The 17,654-nt window shown below is 49.2% G+C and overlaps 2 protein-coding genes across 3 annotated transcripts in view; both read right to left on the reverse strand.

Annotated features, from left to right (window-relative positions):
* The window catches only part of LOC116969200 (NACHT, LRR and PYD domains-containing protein 3-like), a 19,671-nt gene extending 5,738 nt beyond the window's left edge, over positions 1-13,933 (reverse strand). The window contains exon 1 of one of the 2 annotated variants that reach the window (XM_033016111.1): positions 13,717-13,933. In XM_033016111.1, the coding sequence (XP_032872002.1) occupies positions 13,717-13,908 (192 nt within the window). In that variant the 5' untranslated portion in view covers positions 13,909-13,933. The remainder of the gene's footprint in view (positions 1-13,716) is intronic. The other variant, XM_033016110.1, reaches the window with a different exon arrangement.
* A 192-nt stretch (positions 13,934-14,125) lies between these two features.
* Positions 14,126-15,697, reverse strand: LOC116969207 (NACHT, LRR and PYD domains-containing protein 12-like). Its single transcript, XM_033016115.1, has 3 exons — positions 15,652-15,697; positions 14,589-15,164; positions 14,126-14,142 (listed from the first exon to the last, which is right to left on the reverse strand). The coding sequence occupies exons 1-3, from the start codon at positions 15,695-15,697 to the stop codon at positions 14,126-14,128; spliced, it is 639 nt and encodes a 212-aa protein (XP_032872006.1).
* Positions 15,698-17,654: the final 1,957 nt, after the last annotated feature.

Raw genomic sequence — 17,654 nt, forward strand, 5'->3', positions numbered from 1 at the left:
AGAGAGAAGGGGGGGAGAGAAGGGGGGAGAGAGAAGGGGGGAGAGAGAAGGGGGGAGAGAGAAGGGGGGAGAGAGAGGGAGATGGAGAGAGATGGAGAGATCACTGCACACACATTCTCTCTGGGAGTGTACTGGATTTCACAGATCTCTTCCACAACCTGATACATTGCAAAACCTTGTACAATTAACGCCTGGAGGAGTTGAAATAATGCAGTGTAATGGTTCGAGTGTATGTCAGAGATCGAGTGATCTAGGAACTACTATCTGCCTCTTTGGTTACACTCGGACTATCCTTGATCGGACTTTCCTCGTTTTACCTTGCACTAAACGTTATCCCCTCATTATTCTTAAACACTTTGTCTACTCGAAATCTCCTCAAGGTACACTGCTTCTCTCCCCATCCCCGCACTCGCAACAAGGGCAGGGTCCCCCTAGTCCTCACCTTTCACCCCACCAGTCGTCACATACAATAAGTAATCCTCCGTCAGTTTCGCCACCTCCAACGTGACCCCACTACTCGCCACATCTTCCCATCTCCCCCCATGTCTGCCTTCCGCAAAGACCGCTCCCTCCGTAACTCCCTTGTCAATGCTTCCCTTCCTTCCCGTACCACCCCCTCCCCGGGCACTTTCCGTTGAAACCCCAAGAGATGCAACACCTGTCCCTTTACCTCCCCCCTCGACTCCATTCAAGGACCCAAGCAGTCGTTCCAGGTGCGACAGAGGTTCACCTGTATCTCCTCCAACCTCATCTATTGCATCCGCGGCTCTAGATGTCAGCTGATCTACATCGGTGAGACTAGGCGGAGGCTTGGCGATCGTTTCGCCGAACACCTCCGCTCGGTCCGCAAGAACCAACCTGACCTCCCGGTGGCTCAGCACTTCAACTCCCCCTCCCATTCCCCATTCGACCTCTCTGTCCTGGGTCCCCTCCATGGCCAGAGTGAGCAACACTGGAAATTGGAGGAACAGCACCTCATATTCCACTTGGGGAGTCTGCATCCTGCGGGCATGAACATTGAATTCTCCCAATTTTGTTAGCCCTTGCTGTCTCTTCCCCTTCCTCGGGCTGTCATCCCTCAGCCCTCGGGCTCCTCCTCCTCCTTTTTCCTTTCTTCTCCCCGCCACCCCCCATCAGTCTGAAGAAGGGTTTCGGCCCGAAACGTTGCCTATTTCCTTCGCTCCATAGATGCTGCTGCACCCGCTGAGTTTCTCCAGCATTTTTGTGTACCACCTATTATTCCCTCATAGTTTATCTATACTGTAAATGGCTTGATTATAATCACGCGTTGTCTTTCTGCTGACTGGATAACACGCGACAAAAGCTTTTCACCGTGCCTCAGTACATGTGAAAATACACTAAACCGGAATCTACAGACAAAGAAGCAATCCATTGTGAAACCCCGTGCCAGTCTAACAATTGCTTAACCTTTAATCTTCTGATTTCCGATTCTGCAAAGCTCTGAACAGTTTCAGTATTACATCAATTCTAATGTCATTGGTGTGAACTGTACATTTCAACACTCACCTTCCATATGAGAAGGTAATTCAGTTAAACCTCTGGTGATGTTCATGTATTCTTGCGGATCAGGACCTGTTCAAATCAACGAGCATTCATTAAACAAGACTTGAATAACATTGTTAACTCCAGTGTTTCAATGTGATATTCAGTTCAGTGTGTTGATTTACCGTACCGAGCTTCTGGATTTCTTTCAGTATTTTGTCCAGCTTTGGTAATTCATTCTGCATTTTCACAAAGGATTCCCACATCACCCGCCGGGCACGGTTACCCTTCTCCATCACCAGACTGAGGAAGAGTATGGAACTGTCTCTGCGGTTTCCCTTTACCACGAGCTCAGCGACACTCTGTGAAGAACAACAATGAATATATTGAGAAGTGACTGAGACAAAGCTAATGGGGAGGGAATTAGCTGTTCACTGATGGGATATTCTGGTAGTTTTGAGCATAGTGACAGGCATTTGTCTGCCTCTCCATACACCCATGACACTGTGCTGACAAACTGTGTACTCCCAGAGTCCTGACAGTGTGAATCTCGCTTCACACCTGGCCGTGTCTGAGAACACAGCAGAGTACAGCACAGGAACAGGCCATTCAAGGCAATGATGGCTGTGTTGAAACTGATGTGAAATTAATCCAATTCCTTTTGGTCTCACATGGACTGTATCCCACTAGGAATGGACGTGTCCAGTCCAACCTGCATTTCTTCCTGCTCTGCATTTGGAAGCTATTATGTTCTTACATGTACATTCTTACCCGCTGTGAGCCGGCATTCACTCATTGACCAGATAATTTTATATTTCAATACCTGCCCCAGTTTTACCCGATCAAAGACATTCCTCTCTTGAACATTTCCTGCAGCTCATCCCCTTTCATTACACATTAACTCAGCTTCTCTTCCCATAGATGCGTAAATAACCGACCTGCTGAATATTGTGTTTATATTGTAGATTTTAGCAAATGTACTTGTGTTTATTTTATTTGTCAACTGAATAATAAGCAAACAATGATGAAGCTGAATTTTAGTTAAAATATAAGAAGATATTAAATTGGCTTCTGGGCTAGCTTACAGCTTATATTTAGTCTCAAATTAGGCTTGCCTCAGGTTGCGGGTGTGTGGGATAATAAATCCTATAACATTGTCTCCCAAGTGAGGAAGTGACAGAGAAAGAAACAGCTAGTCACATCTTTGAAGTAAGATGCCATAAACCAAATGGCCTATGTTTATGAAGGACCAAATGACAGAGAGGAAGCAGCGAGAGCTAGGGTGATCTCTGTGAAGATAAAATGTCGTAAACCAAATGGCCAATGTTATCTTGTACTATGTAAACAAAAGGCCTTTGATGTGATGCATTCTGTGGAAACCTTTTCCTGTACCTCTGACCATGACTAATGTCTGTGAAATGTGCTAAGGGGACAAAAAAACCCTATTTAAGGCAATGTAATTCTGTTGTTCAGTGTGGTGGACGGAGGACGGTCAAGTGTCTGTAATGGTCACTTGACTGGAGTTCTCCCTCCCTTCCATCGGCCGATAATAAGTAAAGTTTTGAACTGGTCTACCAAACAGTTTGTGTGGTGTCTGTTTATTAAGAAGCGAACCTGGTTTAGTAGTTATAAAAGTAGCTTTTTCATTGGCGTAGTTATGCAGGCCTCGCTGGGACCACATCAACAGCTGACTGTGCAAGAGGTTGCAGAGGTTGCCGGGATTGGAAGGGAGATAACTGAGCTCTATCGGTCCCCTTGTCAGACCGACTCCCTAGAAACTCCCGGGAACATCTGTGATCCTTCAGCAGACATTGAATTGGTTCCCTGCCGAGGTTCTTAGAAACAGACAAAGGTAAGACCAGTTGGGCTTTATATGTTTTTTTTTAAGAAGGGATTGTGTATGTATTTTTAAGACAGAATTGTGCATGTATTTTTAAGAAGGGGTTGTGTATATTTTTAAGAAGGACTTGAGCGGTTTCTCTTTCTATCTCTCTTTGTTTTCTTTTTTTATCTCTCTACTAAGGGCTCATCGGCCTCATTGAGACATCCGTGATTTGTCGGGTTGAGATACGGGGGGTGAGGTGTGCGTCTGGCTTATTGAGACATCCGCAGAGATGTCGGATTCAGAAATAAGTGGCGTTGTATATTAAAGATTTAAGAAGTCTGCCAGGTTGAGAAACAGGGGTCCCGGTTAGTGGGTCTGCTTCGTTGAGACACTTGGGTCGTATATTAAAGGGTTAAAAAGTCAGCCAAATTGAGAAACTGGGGTCTCGAGTAGCGAGTTGATATATTTGGAACGATTCGGAATTAAGAAGTCTGCTTTCTCTTTCTCTTTCGTTCTATCTATCTATGGGGAATGCTCTGGATAACAGTCCAACATATGTGTTATTTGAATCCTAAGTATAATAAGAAATTTAGAATGTTAAGTTACAAGTTGACCAAATGGTTAGGGGATGAAGCCTGGCCAGTAGGGGGAACATGGAATGTAGAGACATTTATATGGGAAAGGAAGGCGGGAAAGAAATGGAAGAAAGGAATTAAAACATGGGACGCAGACGCAGTGAAGAAGCATGAGGAGAGTATAGAGTTCGACGTTGGATGGATACTGCATGTAAACAAGGGATAGAGTTACGAAAATTGGGATAGCACTAGGAAAGGATGGAAATTATTGCAACTAGAATGCCAGTGGGCAGAGGAACAAGCGGAAATAATTAAAAGACAGACAGGAGGTGAGAAACAGGTGATGGTTAGTAAAAAATAAACCCAGTACTGGTAAATCCTCTGGAGGAGACTTCATGTCTGGCATGACGACCCTATTTGGTAATGAAGATGAGGAGTTAGATAATCTTGGGAGATGTCCACCTCCCTATGCCCTACCAGTAGCAATGGCATCTTTACCTGGGACAGTTCCGTCAGTAACATCCCTATACCTTGAAGTTCTGACCTTACAAAGCTCCCCAGGATTGGGAGCACGGGAATGCCTTTCTGTGCGTAATTTGTTTAACGCATTGATGCTACCAGAACAGCTGGCCATTGTTAAATGTACTGCACACACTGGTGCTGGGGACCCTATAGCAAAAGGCAATGAGTTGCTGATAATGTATCCAAGCAAGCAGCCTGTACATCCAAATGCGTAGTGACAGCACGTAAACAGATGCTAGCAAATAGAACGGTCCTGCCAAACATGAAGGAGGTATGTACATTACAGAGGGACGCCTCTCATATATAATAATAACTATGGAAACAAGAGGGCGGTGCCATTGATACAGCACACCCCGCTTGGGCAAGTTTGTGTATCTGATGCATTTTTACCTGTTTTACTAACATATATTCACTCACTTACCCATGCTGGTAAGGAAGGAATGATAGGATAACAAAGGAAACGTGGTGGCAGGCCTCTGAATGTAAAATTTGCCAACGAAATAATCCAGGCAAATCAATTAAGATACCCTCAGCGGTGACGCCAATGCCATCACGACCGTTTGAATGCATACAGATTGATTTTATTGAAATACCAAGGGCCCAGTGTTATAAATATTGCTTAGTGATTTTAGATTTATTTAGCAGGCGGAGTGAAGCTCTACCAACCACTAATAATACTGCTGAAACTACAGTAACATTGTTGTAATCCCAGGTTTGGCCTACCTACTGTCATAAGTTCAGACAATGGTCTTCATTTTATTGCCACTATTAATAAGGAAAAATGTGCACATTTTAATATTCGACTGCAATTTCACTGTGTACACCAGCCACAGGCATCTGGGATGGTGGAAAGAGTCAATGAGGATTGCAAAACAAAATTACCCCGGAGGTAAATCCTTTTTCTGACAGGCAACTATGTTATAAAAAAATTGGGGATGAAGGGAAATTTGATGGAGAAATGAGGAAAGAGCTAGGGAGACTGAAAAGTCAAGGGGAGTCTGACTAATCATGATCTGGATCAATGTCCAATTAGGGTTAGGTAACCAGGATTTTGGTAAACAGAAGTCTTGTCAGAAAAAGGGAAAGTAAATTACAAAGAGATGTCTTTGAAGATGAAATATTATATATACTGCTGGTAAAACAATGTTTTTGTATATGTACTGCTTGTAAAACAATGTTTTTTATGTGGAATGTGTGAAATTCGAAGCAATGAGCAAAGTTGTGTGTCGCTTTAAGAAGTTTGTCCTTTAAAATGCAAATGGGACAGACAGTTTATGGTGTGCTCCGTGAAGAAACAGGCATGAATGGGGGGCGGAGCTATACTCGAATGATAAAATGTGTTGGTTGATTATAAATCTTTTGAACCAAGTTTAAAAAAGACTCATCCCGATTAAAGTGTTAAATGAGATTGGAAATGTCAAAATTACAGAGAAAAAGAAAATGTATTATTGATTACTGATTCTGAGTGAGTTCTTTTAGGAAATATTGTTTTGATATGATAACAGAGGTTGTCTTTTAAAATGTAAATGAAGCAAGATTACTGTTTTCAAGCAAACAAAAAGATGTTGAAGCATGTGCTGTGTGAGGGAAATTAGGTAGATGAAAAATTGTCTTATGACTTACAAAAGGGGGTTTGAGGGAACTCACAATGAGGGATGAAAGGTAAGAACATAAAGTAGATTGGGGAAGAGAACATATTTGGAGAATTGAATATTCAGGTGGAGAGAGCCTCTTCGGATATAATCGAATTAAAGAATAAATTCAAAGGGAAGTGTTAGGAAGGATCAAATGCTGGAGGATCAAATGTAGACAAAAGTGCTGGAGAAACTCAGCTGGTGAACAAGATTTACAACTTTTTATTGATGCAGGAAAAGCTGTTGCGTCCACCCCCTGGAGAGTGGGGGGGGGGAAGCCACCTACAGGCCCTGGGCAATTAACTAATTATGTATGGTCGGCAATTAACCCATGTCTTGCCAGATCTACATTCCCAGGTTGGAGGAGTTTTTGCTGGAAACCAGTGACCAAGGCCATAAAAGCTATACGATGATGGTGCTGGGACAAGAAAAAATTGAGACTGTATTGAAAAGAACAACCAAGTGTTGCTAACAACATGAACTGCTGTAAAGATGGAAGATCATCGTCGCTGGATACATTTGATTGACTGTGAACAGTTTGTGGAAACAAGGACGATGGGCTATTGATGCTCCCTTTATTCTGGGGTGGCCCAGCCCACATGGACTGAACTTTCTTCAGACTGGCAAACTTGCGGACTAACCCACATATAAAGGATGGTACACAACTCCTTTTAAACAAGATTGAAGTCAAACATGACAAGCACAGCAAAGAAAGCCTGACTACAGACAGTAAGAGGTCTGCAAAGGCCAGTTAAATCTACCTGTTTTTGCCACAACCAAGGCACTGGTGTATTTTTAGGAAACAGTATATTTGTGACAGGCATTGTTATGTTGCAAATGCAGTGCCACACAAGAGAAGCATGAACCAGTTACACCAGCACACGGGGAATTCCAAGCGAAGCCGAATAAAGGCTGAGCAATTTTAATGATCCTTTTCCTGTCCTATGGTAGTATCTTAGTGTCACGTCCGGGGGAGGTTGGTGTCCATTTAAAATGTTTGGAGGGACTTGTGGAACGATTGCCCACTATGAAATGATTGTGTTACTAGTGTACTATTAATTTGTCTGATGAGATGCTTATGGTCTTTCGTATGTACTCAGCAAGGACTGTAGTTGTTATCAAAAATTTGATAAAAGGATGGAATGATGAAGCTGAATTTTAGTTAAAATATAAGAAGATATTAAATTGGCTTCTGGGCTAGCTTACAGCTTATATTTAGTCTCAAATTAGGCTTGCCTCAGGTTGCGGGTGTGTGGGATAATGAATCCTATAACATTGTCTCCCAAGTGAGGAAGTGACAGAGAAAGAAACAGCTAGTCACATCTTTGAAGTAAGATGCCATAAACCAAATGGCCTATGTTTATGAAGGACCAAATGACAGAGAGGAAGCAGCGAGAGCTAGGGTGATCTCTGTGAAGATAAAATGTCGTAAACCAAATGGCCAATGTTATCTTGTACTATGTAAACACAAGGCCTTTGATGTGATGCATTCTGTGGAAACCTTTTCCTGTACCTCTGACCATGACTAATGTCTGTGAAATGTGCTAAGGGGACAAAAAACCCTATTTAAGGCAATGTAATTCTGTTGTTCAGTGTGGTGGACGGAGGACGGTCAAGTGTCTGTAATGGTCACTTGACTGGAGTTCTCCCTCCCTTCCATCGGCCGATAATAAGTAAAGTTGTGAACTGGTCTACCAAACAGTTTGTGTGGTGTCTGTTTATTAAGAAGCGAACCTGGTTTAGTAGTTATAAAAGTAGCTTTTTCAACAATTCAATGTCTTAGAATAATCCAGCAGGTCAGACAGCATCTCCAAAAACAGAGTTATTTTGTGCAGCACATTGTGTGTTGTTTTGTAAACCAGGATCTGAAGTTCCTTGTGCTGATGCCTAATGTCCTCTGTGGTTTCATGAACTGAACTCAATGTGACCAATGATACTTGAGAAGTATTATCGTTTACTGATTCTGGTTTACAAGTTTCCTGCTCCCTGACCGTTGTACTAAGATGCATGTGTAGGAAGAACAGCTGGATCAGAATGGAACATTCTCAGAAATCCCCAGGTCACAGGTTTTATTCCTGATACCAGATCTACAGGACACAAACCGATCAGAGATCAGTGTCTCCATTGCACTATTTAGTGCGAGGTGAGGGGACTGTATTGGTGACTCTTCCCCCCCAATGCCGTCAGTTCTGTGACAGGAAACAGAAGTCACCATGTTCCTTCCACTTACCCCGTGTTCTTGTTCATTGAAACATTCCTCCCATCTCATCATGAAGCTGAGACGTTCAACCCTTTCTTCAATCGCCTGTTTCAGTCTCTCCCCATAGAATGTTGTCAGCTGGAACAATTGGTAATCGTTCCACTGTGTCAGGAGCTCAGAGAACGTACGCGTTAGATCTGTGTATACAAAGAGAGAAACTAAACACCATCTGAATCAGTCCCCTTGGCTCCCGCTGAAACTGTCATCCTGACTGTTCCACCCCCCCCCCCCTCCGCACTATTAGAACTGATCGAAACAGGTTTTTGGCCATCTTACTCACAGTCCTCCACCGCTGAGGCAGCCCCAAGAATCTTTCCGATCGCTGAATAATAAAAAAGTTATGAGTGCTATGGGGGGGACAGGACTATAAAACCCCGGATGCCTGGACGTGAGTCAGTCACTCTGGAAGATCGCGAGGGAGAGTCTAAGCTGTGAATCAACTCAACTGGGAGTCTGCAATGTACTTGCAATAAATGATTTGGTAGGAGGTTGAAATGCTACAAAATTAGATTTGGTGGTCTACAATCTGCTTGAAATGCTATGAAATTGGATCTGCTGGCCTGGGCGGGGAGAGGGAGGGATGGGGAGCGCGGGCCGGATGGAGGGGGGGAGAGCTGGAGGTGGAGAGCTGGAGGTGGAGAGCTGGAGGGGGGGGGGAGCTGGAGGGGGGGGGGAGACGAGCTGGAGGGGGGGGGAGAGAGCTGGAGGGGGGAGAGCTGGAGGGGGGGGGGAGAGCTGGAGGGGGGGGGAGAAATGGAGGGGGGGAGAGCTGGAGGGGGGAGAGCTGGAGGGGGGGGAGAGCTGGAGGGGGGGAGAGCTGGAGGGAGGGGGAGAGCTGGAGGGGGGGAGAGCTGGAGGGGGGGGGAGAGAAGGGAGGGCGGGAGAGAGGGAGAGGGGGGGAGAGAGGGAGGGGGGGGGGAGGAGGGGGGAGAGAGCGGGAGGGGGGGGAGGGGGAGGAGAGGAGAGGGGGGGGAGAGGGGAGGGGGAGAGAGAGAGGGGGAGGGGGGGGAGGGGGGGGGGGGGGGGGGGGGGAGAGGGAGAGAGGGGGGAACGGGAGGGGGGACGGAGAGGGAGGGGGGTGAGAGCGAGAGAGGGAGGGGGGTGAGAGCGGGAGGTGGGGAGAGAGGGAGGGGGAGGGGGAGAGAGGAGACTGGAGAGGGATGGGAGGGGGTAGAGTTGAGAGGGGAGAGGGGAGGGGGGAGAGAGGGCGGGGGAGAGCGGGAGGGGGGGAGAGGGAGAAAGGGAGGGGGGAGAGAGGGAGGGGGGGAGAGAGGGAGGGGGGGAGAGCTGCGAGGGGGGGGAGAGCGGGGAGGGGGGGAGAGAGGGAGGGGGGGAGAGAGGAGGGGGGGGAGAGCGGGAGGGGGGGGCGGAGAAGAGGAGCGGGGGGGAGAAAGGGAGGGGGGGAGAGAGAGAGGGGGAGAGAGGGAGGGGGGGACAGAGAGGGAGGGGGGGAGAGAGGGAGGGGGGGAGAGAGGGGGAGGGGAGGAGAGCGGGACAGGGGGGGAGAGAGGGAGGGGGAGGAGAGGAGGGGGGGCGGAGAGAGGGAGGGGGGGGGAGAGAGGGGAGGGGGGGAGGCAGAGAAAGGGAGGGGGGGGGAGAGGAGGGGGGGGGGAGAGAGGGGTGAAGCGGGAGGGGGAGAGCTGGAGGGGGGGAGAGATGGAGGGGGGAGAGAGGGAGAGGGGGAGAGAGGGAGGGGGGGAGAGGGGAGGAGGGGGAGAGAGGAGGGGGGAGAGCGGGAGGGGGGAAGAGGGAGGGGGAAAGAGCGGGAGGGGGAAAGAGAGGGAGGGAGGGAGAGCGAGATGGGAGGAGGGGAGAAGGGAGGGGGGGGGGAGCTGGAGGGGCGGAGAGTGGGAAGGCGGGAGAGCAGGGAGAGCTGGAGGGGGGGGGAGAGCGGGAGGGGGGAGAGAGCGGAGGGGGGAGAGCTGGAGGGGGGGGAGCGGGAGGGGGGGGGAGAGCTGAGGGGGGGGAGAGTGGAGGGAGGGGGGACGAGCTGGAGGGGGGGGAGGCGGGGGGGGAGAGCTGGAGGGGGGGGGGGAGAGCTGGGGGGGGGGAGAGAGTGGAGGGGGGGGGAGAGCTGGGGGGGGGGGGAGAGCTGGAGGGGGGGGGTGGGCTGGAGGGGGGGGAGAGCTGGGGGGGGAAGAGCTGGAGGGGGGGGAGAGCTGGAGGGGGGGGGGCTGGAGGGGGGGGGGGAGAACGGGAGGGCGGGAGTGCGGGAGGGCGGTATAGCGGGGAGAGTAGGAGGGGGGGAGAGCTGGGGGGGGAGGCTGGAGTGGGGGGGGGAGCAAGGGAGGGGGGGGAGAAGGGAGGGGGGGGAGAAGGGAGAAAGGGAGGGGGTGAGAGATGGAGGGGGGGGAGCGGGAGGGGGGGAGAGGGAGGTGAGGGGGGGAGAGCTGGAGGGGGGGGGAGAGCTGAGGCGAGGAGACGGGAGGGCGGGAGGTCGGTGTTTAGAGTGTGGGGAGCGGAAGAGCTGGAGGAGGGGAGAGCTGGAGGGGGGGAGCGAAGCTGAGGTGGGGGGGAGAACGGAGGGCGGAGGGCGGGGAGAGCTGAGGGGGGGAGCTGGAGGGGGGTATGAGGGAGGGGGGAGGGAGAGCCTGTGAGGGGAGAGAGAACGGGGAGGGCGGAGAGGCGGGGAGAGCTGGGGGGGGGAGAGCTGGAGGAGGGGGATGAGCTGGAGGGGGGGGGGAGAGTGGAGGGGGGGGAGAGCTGGAGGGGGGGAGAGCGGGAAGGCGGGAGAGCTGGATGGGTGAGAGCTGGAGGGGGGGGGGAGAGCTGGAGGGGGGGGAGAGCTGGAGGGGGGGTGAGCTGGAGGGGGGGAGAGCTGGAGGGGTGATATTTATACCCCGAGATGTTGTCACATCCACTCTCAGTCCGGGTCTGGTTGCCTGCAGACTCTCCAGCTGGTTCCGTCCATCTTCACTGAACTGATTCGCCCGCAGCCTGAAACAAGTGGAGGAATAAAGAGGAAATAAACAGAATAAACAACAGTGTCAATAACAGGGACTGGGGTTAATATTTCAACAACACTTACAGAACAGAATCACAGGAGAAAGGAGCCCGCGGATGGATGGATCCCTAATATTTTATCACATTAAACATTAACACAAACACTCACCAGATCTGCTCCAGACGCGGGAGGTTCAGTATGAGGCGGTGCAGAGCAGGGACACATTGGTCTGTGAGGGAGTTGAGTGTCAGGTCCAGCCCCGTCAGTGAGCGGTTTGTAATGAGAGCGGAGACGAGATCCTCGGCTCCAGAATCTGTGAGACCGACACTGTCCAGCCTGGAGATGAGAGAGAATGAGGGTGAGGGACACAGATACACAGGAGACGGTGCAAATCCCCAGTGTTTATCATACTAATGGTACACAAAATTGCTGGAGAAACTCAGTGGGTGCAGCAGTATCTATGGAGCGAAGGAAATAGGCAAAGTTTCGTGCCGAAACCCTTCTTCAGACTGATAGGGGGTGGCGGGGAGAAGGAAGGAAAAAAGAGGAGAAGCCCGAGTGCTGGGGGATGGGAGGAGACAGCCCGAGGGCTGAGGAAGGGGAGGAGACAGCAATGGCTAACAAAATTGGGAGAATTCAATGTTCATGCCCGCAGGATGCAGGCTCCCCAAGCGGAATATGAGGTGCTGTTCCTCCAATTTCCGGTGCTGCTCGCTGTGGCCATGGAGGAGACCCAGGACAGAGAGGTCGGAGACGGAGTGGGAGGGGGAGTTGAATGCTGAGCTACCGGGAGGTCAGGTAGGTTCTTGCGGACCGAGCGGAGGTGTTCGGTGAAACGATCGCCCAACCTCCGCTTGGTCGCACCGATCAGCTGACATCTAGAGCAGCGGATGCAATAGATGAGGTTGGAGGAGATACAGGTGAACCTTTGTCGCACCTGGAATGACTGCTTGGGTCCTTGAATGGAGTCGAGGGGGGAGGTAAAGGGACAGGTGTTGCATATCTTGCGGTTGCAACGGAAAGTGCCCGGGGAGGGGGTGGTACGGGAGGGAAGGGAAGAATTGACAAGGGAGTTGCAGAGGGAGCGGTCTTTGCGGAAAGCAGACATGGGGGGAGATGGGAAGATGTGGCGAGTGGTGGGGTCACGTTGGAGGTGGCGGAAATAGCGGAGGATTATTTGTTGTAAGTGACGGCTGGTGGGGTGAAAGGTGAGGACTTGGGGGACTCTGCCCTTGTTGCGAGTGGGGGTATGGGGAGAGAGAGCAGTGTTGCGGGGTATGGAAGAGACCCTGGTGCGAGCTTCATCTATGGTGGAGGAGGGGAACCCCCGTTTCCTGAAGAATTAGGACATTTCAGATGCCCTGGTGTGGAACGCCTCATCCTGGGAGCAGATGCGGCGTAGGCAGAAGAATTGGGAGTAGGGGATGGAATCCTTGCAGGAAGCAGGGTGGGAAGAAGTGTAGTCCAGATAGCCATGGGAGTCAGTGGGTTTATAGTGGATGTCGGTCAGAAGTCTATCACCTGCGATGGAGATAGTGAGGCCAAGGAATGGTAAGGAAGTGTCGGAAATAGGCCAGGTGTATTTGAGTGCCGGGTGGAAGTTGGTGGTGAAGTGGATGAAGTCAGTCAGTTGTGTGTGGGTGCAGGAGGTAGCACCAAAGCATCATATTATCATATTAATGTTCAGTGTCAGACACCCCGTGAGTGTAAACACAATCTCTCACAGTCTGGGACTTACCCCAGTCTCTGTATTTTACAGTCCGGGTTCCTCAGAGCCGCAGACACCAGTTTCACTCCGGAATCTCGCAGGTCGTTGAATCCCAGTCTAAACACAAACAGACAGAGTAAGAAACAAACTAATACAAACCCCGGGGCTGAGATAACTTCTCCCAAAGGGATATTTCTGGAAGCACCTTAGTGAATGATTGAATAAATTTCTGTGGTTGCGGTGTTTGGTGACTTTCACCATTTATTCTCATTCCCCGACGACTGGGAAATGTTCCCCTTACAGAGAACGGCTCCAACACGCGCGACCCGGTGGAAGAGGTCGATCATGGTGACCCGGAGGAGGAGGGGGGAGTGGAGACGACCACCGGTGACCCGGGGGAGAGAGGGTGAAATAGGAGAGGTACAGTTCAGTGTTAGCGTCAAACGGACAGTTACCTCAATTCCTGACACTTGTGCAGAGCCGGTCCCAGCCGCTGGAGACCTTCACACTGAATGCGGCAGCTCGACAGATCGAGGTGTTTGATTGTATCACAGAGCCTGATGACATGAGACAGGATCGCACAGTCAATCGGGGTCAGTCCCAGTCTACTGAATGAAAGATTTTTCACAGATCCCAGTGTCTGCTGAGCCAGTGCAGGATTCTGAGACTCAAACAGGTAGTGCAGCGTGTTCAGGAGCCTCCTTTTACCAAACTCACTCCGTGCATCTCTAATCTGACGTTGAACCTCCTCCTTCACCCAGTCAATCACTCGGCAGATTGTTTCATTAGGAAATGGACCCAGAAACGCCTCCAGGACCCGAGTTGACCGTGGGGAGGAGAGACCAGCGACAAAACGGAGAAATACTTCAAATCGCCTGTCTGTCGTGCTGTGGACCTCAGACAGGTGTTTCACGATATTGCTAGGATCTACAGTCATGAATTGTGCGAGTGCGGCTACAAACTCTTGGATGGTGAGGTGCGGGAAGGTGTACACCACGCTCCGGGCTGAATCCTCTCTCTCCAAAAGTTCGATCAGGAACCCGGACAGGAACTGGGAAGGCTGCAGATTGTATTCGATCAAATCTCCATCTGTGAACACAATGTTCTTCTTGGACACTCCAGTGAAGGCCATCTGACCAAGCCTCAGTAACACCTCACGGAGGCACTCTATCTCACGGCCGTGGTTTTTCAGGATGTTGTAAATAAAGTAGCAATATAGTTGTGTGATGGTCTTGGGAACTCGCTGCTGGTCCCGGTGCGTTTGTGTGAAGAAGGGGCCCAGTGTCAGGCCGAGGATCCAGCAGTAGGAGGGGTTGTAGCTCATGGTGTACAGGATCTCGTTCTCCTTCACATGTTTGAAAACAGCTGCTGCCACCGTCTGATCTTCAAAATTCCTGGTGAAATATTCCTTCCGTTCCTCACCATCAAATCCCAGGATTTCAGCCCGGACACTGATCTCTGCCTTTTCCAGTAAATGTAACGCAGTGGGGCGGGTGGTCACTAGCACTGAACACCCTGGGAGCAGCTTGTGCTGGATTAAACTGTACACAATGTCAGACACTTCACACCACCACTCGGGATCTGGGCACTGGTGCTGAGGTTCTGTGTCTCTCCGACTGTCAGTAAAATCGATTCTGTCCTTGAATTCATCCAGACCGTCGAATATAAACAGCAATCCCTCTGGGTTCTTCCAGACCTCTCCTAGCATATTCCTAAAGTAAGGATACTGATCCAGAATCAGTTCCCTCATGGTTACTCTGTCTTTAATAGTGTTTAAATCCCGGAATTTGAAACTGAAGACAAACTGGAAGTGTGGGTATATTTTTCCCATGGCCCAGTCATGAACAATCTTTTGCACCATTGTTGTTTTTCCGATCCCCGCGACTCCGGCCACTGATGCTGAACTTCCAGATCCAGATTTACTCCGGGAAAAGCTGCTGTGGAACAATTGATCAGTCCTGATTTTTTCCAGCTTTCCCCGGAGACATTGATCTCTCCACTCTTCATGGTCCCGGCCTCTAGCCAGCAGCTCGTGTTCCACCAGTGTCCGATCTCGAACAGTGGAGATGATTGTGAGCTCAGCGTATCGATCAAGCAGCTGGAAATCCTTAACCTTCTCATTCATCAGGATGGTGTTCACGCTCAGTGTTTCAGTCTGTGCTCGCAGAGTCTCCTTGTGTTTCTGTTGAACATCTTGCACGGGAACAGGCAGATAATGGACACAATGTTAGGTGGCTCAACTCAAAACTCAACATTAAAAACTACAAGAATTAGTTCAATATCCTTCAATTAAATCAGTTCACTGACTCTTTGGTTATCTACCTCTTTGGTTACACTCGAACTATCCTTGATCGGACTTTCCTCGTTTTACCTTGCACTAAACGTTATTCCCTCATAGTTTATCTAGACTGTAAATGGCTCGATTATAATCACATGTCTTTCTGCTGACTGGATAACATGCAACAAAAGCTTTTCACCGTACCTCAGTACATGTGACAATACACTAAACTAAGCTAAACCTGAATCTACAGACAATGAATAATCCATAGTGAATCCCCATGTCAGTCTAACAATTGCTTAGCCTTTAATCTTCTGATTTCCGATTCTGCAAAGCTCTGAACAGTTCAGTATTACATCAATTCCAATGTCATCGGTGTGAATTGTACATTTCAACACTCACCTTCCATATGAGAGGGTAATTCAGTTAAACCTCTGGTAATGTTCATGTATTGAGTAGTCAGAATAACACTCCTCCACCACTATTCCTCTCTCCTGTTTCCCCTCGCCCCAAGCCCTTTGTTTTTTTTCTCTTCCCAGTCCCTACAGTCTTCACCATTCTGCAGCGTCCATTCACCTCCCATTTCACTCACCAGCTCCTTGGATGAGACTTGAGGATTCAATGTTTGATGGATCTCGGTCATGATGCATTTCACCATTTGGGTCAGTTCCAGAGCCGTGAACCACGTCTCCTATTCCTCTCCCTCTGGACTGACATTGTTCCCTTTCCTCTTCGGCAGCTTGACATTCCATTAACGTTTTTCTCTCTAATGTTGATATTACAGAGGAGACATTCATGAAGCTGTGCTTGTTATCTCACTTATGTTATTGGAAAGGGAACATCAACAGTTTGTTAGCTTTGTTACTGAAAGCAAAGGTTAGTGCGTTTCGCTGGCTTTGCAATTTAATAGGAGAGGGTTAAAGCTCGTCTTAGTTTCAGCTGAATCCACTTTGTAAGTTTAAATCTTTTTTTTAAAACCTCCACACTGCCTCAGATAGTCCTTTCTTTATTTTCACAATCTCCAACACTCAATCCTTCTGCCAAACACCTTGGTTTTTCATCTCTAGACTTTGTTCAACCATCTACCTATCAAAAAAAACCTCCTCAATATTATCCATCTCACTTGCCAGGCTTTGTGATGCCGCTCCTCTCTGCCAGCTTACGGCTGCCCCCTACAATCAGTCCGAAGGATCGGGGAGGCTGAGGCAGCCTGTGAGCAGGGGAGGGTTGGGCAGCGTCTGACCCGGGGAGGATATGATGGTGTGACCCAGGGAGCATGGGCCCCAGGGGGATGGGACAGCGTGTGAGCCAGGAAGGGTGGGCACTGGGGGAGTGTGATCATCTCCATAGTCGGTGTCAGACAGAGAACAAATCACAGCAAAAACACAGTAGACAAATGCACGGATGAAGAGGTGCAGATGCACTTATCACCTGAGGCAACACTGTAGTTGATGCCAACTAATCTCCCTAGGATAATCTTCCACATGCATGAACCACCCAGCTTACTCATGGAGAATGGAAACACCTTGCAATTGCTCTCCTTCAACCAAGTCTGTCCCACCCATCACCATTGCTCCACTATCTGTGGCCTCATGCTCCCTGGCTTCAATGATACTTCGTCTTGTGTACCCAAGTTCAGTGATCATCCTCCTATACACCAGGATCAGGAGAGGAATGGATACACTATCTATTATAGAAAATAGCTTCATGCAGTCTTTTACCCAGAGGAGGAGAATCAAGAAACAAATGACACAGGTTTCAGATGGGGTCGGGGACTGATGGTAAAATCGATACATGGATAGGATAGGTTTAGAGTGACATGGGCCTTACGCAGACTTGTGGGACTTTAGTAGATCGGCCATGTTGTTTGACATGTTCAAGGTGGGCCGAAGAGCCTTGTTCCATGCTGTGTGCCTCTATGACTCTGAGGCACAACTTGGACCATAATAACTACAACAGTGCAGACTACACAGAGACCAAACACAAGAGTCGCCACGTTTTATGCGCCATCTTATACTCTTCACTTTCTCAGAAAGCCTGTCCCCAGTCACTGCATTAATGTAGGTATGTTACAATACTTACCTTCAGCGGCACTGCAATTCTACCACTGGCCGTGTGCGCGATTTTGGCGCCTTTGAGCCCCCTTCCCCCCGTCAAAGTCGACAACGGAGACGGATTTCATGTAGGTGACAGGTAAAAGAAAGCAGTTTATTTTTATGTATAAAAGTGGTCCTTAAGATGCCTTTAGTTCACATTTTAAGTTGCAAAACCGTGATTTAGTCCCCATACCAACCGGCATGCCGATATGGGGGTCTAAATCACCGCAAACTGCAACGTTCCAAATGATCGCGTTCCAGAAAAACCCACTCGCAAGATGATTTAAATGGCCATTAATTTACAGGTAT

The sequence above is a fragment of the Amblyraja radiata genome, unplaced genomic scaffold (genome assembly GCF_010909765.2).
Source record: "Amblyraja radiata isolate CabotCenter1 unplaced genomic scaffold, sAmbRad1.1.pri S121, whole genome shotgun sequence".
Lineage (NCBI taxonomy): Eukaryota > Metazoa > Chordata > Chondrichthyes > Rajiformes > Rajidae > Amblyraja > Amblyraja radiata.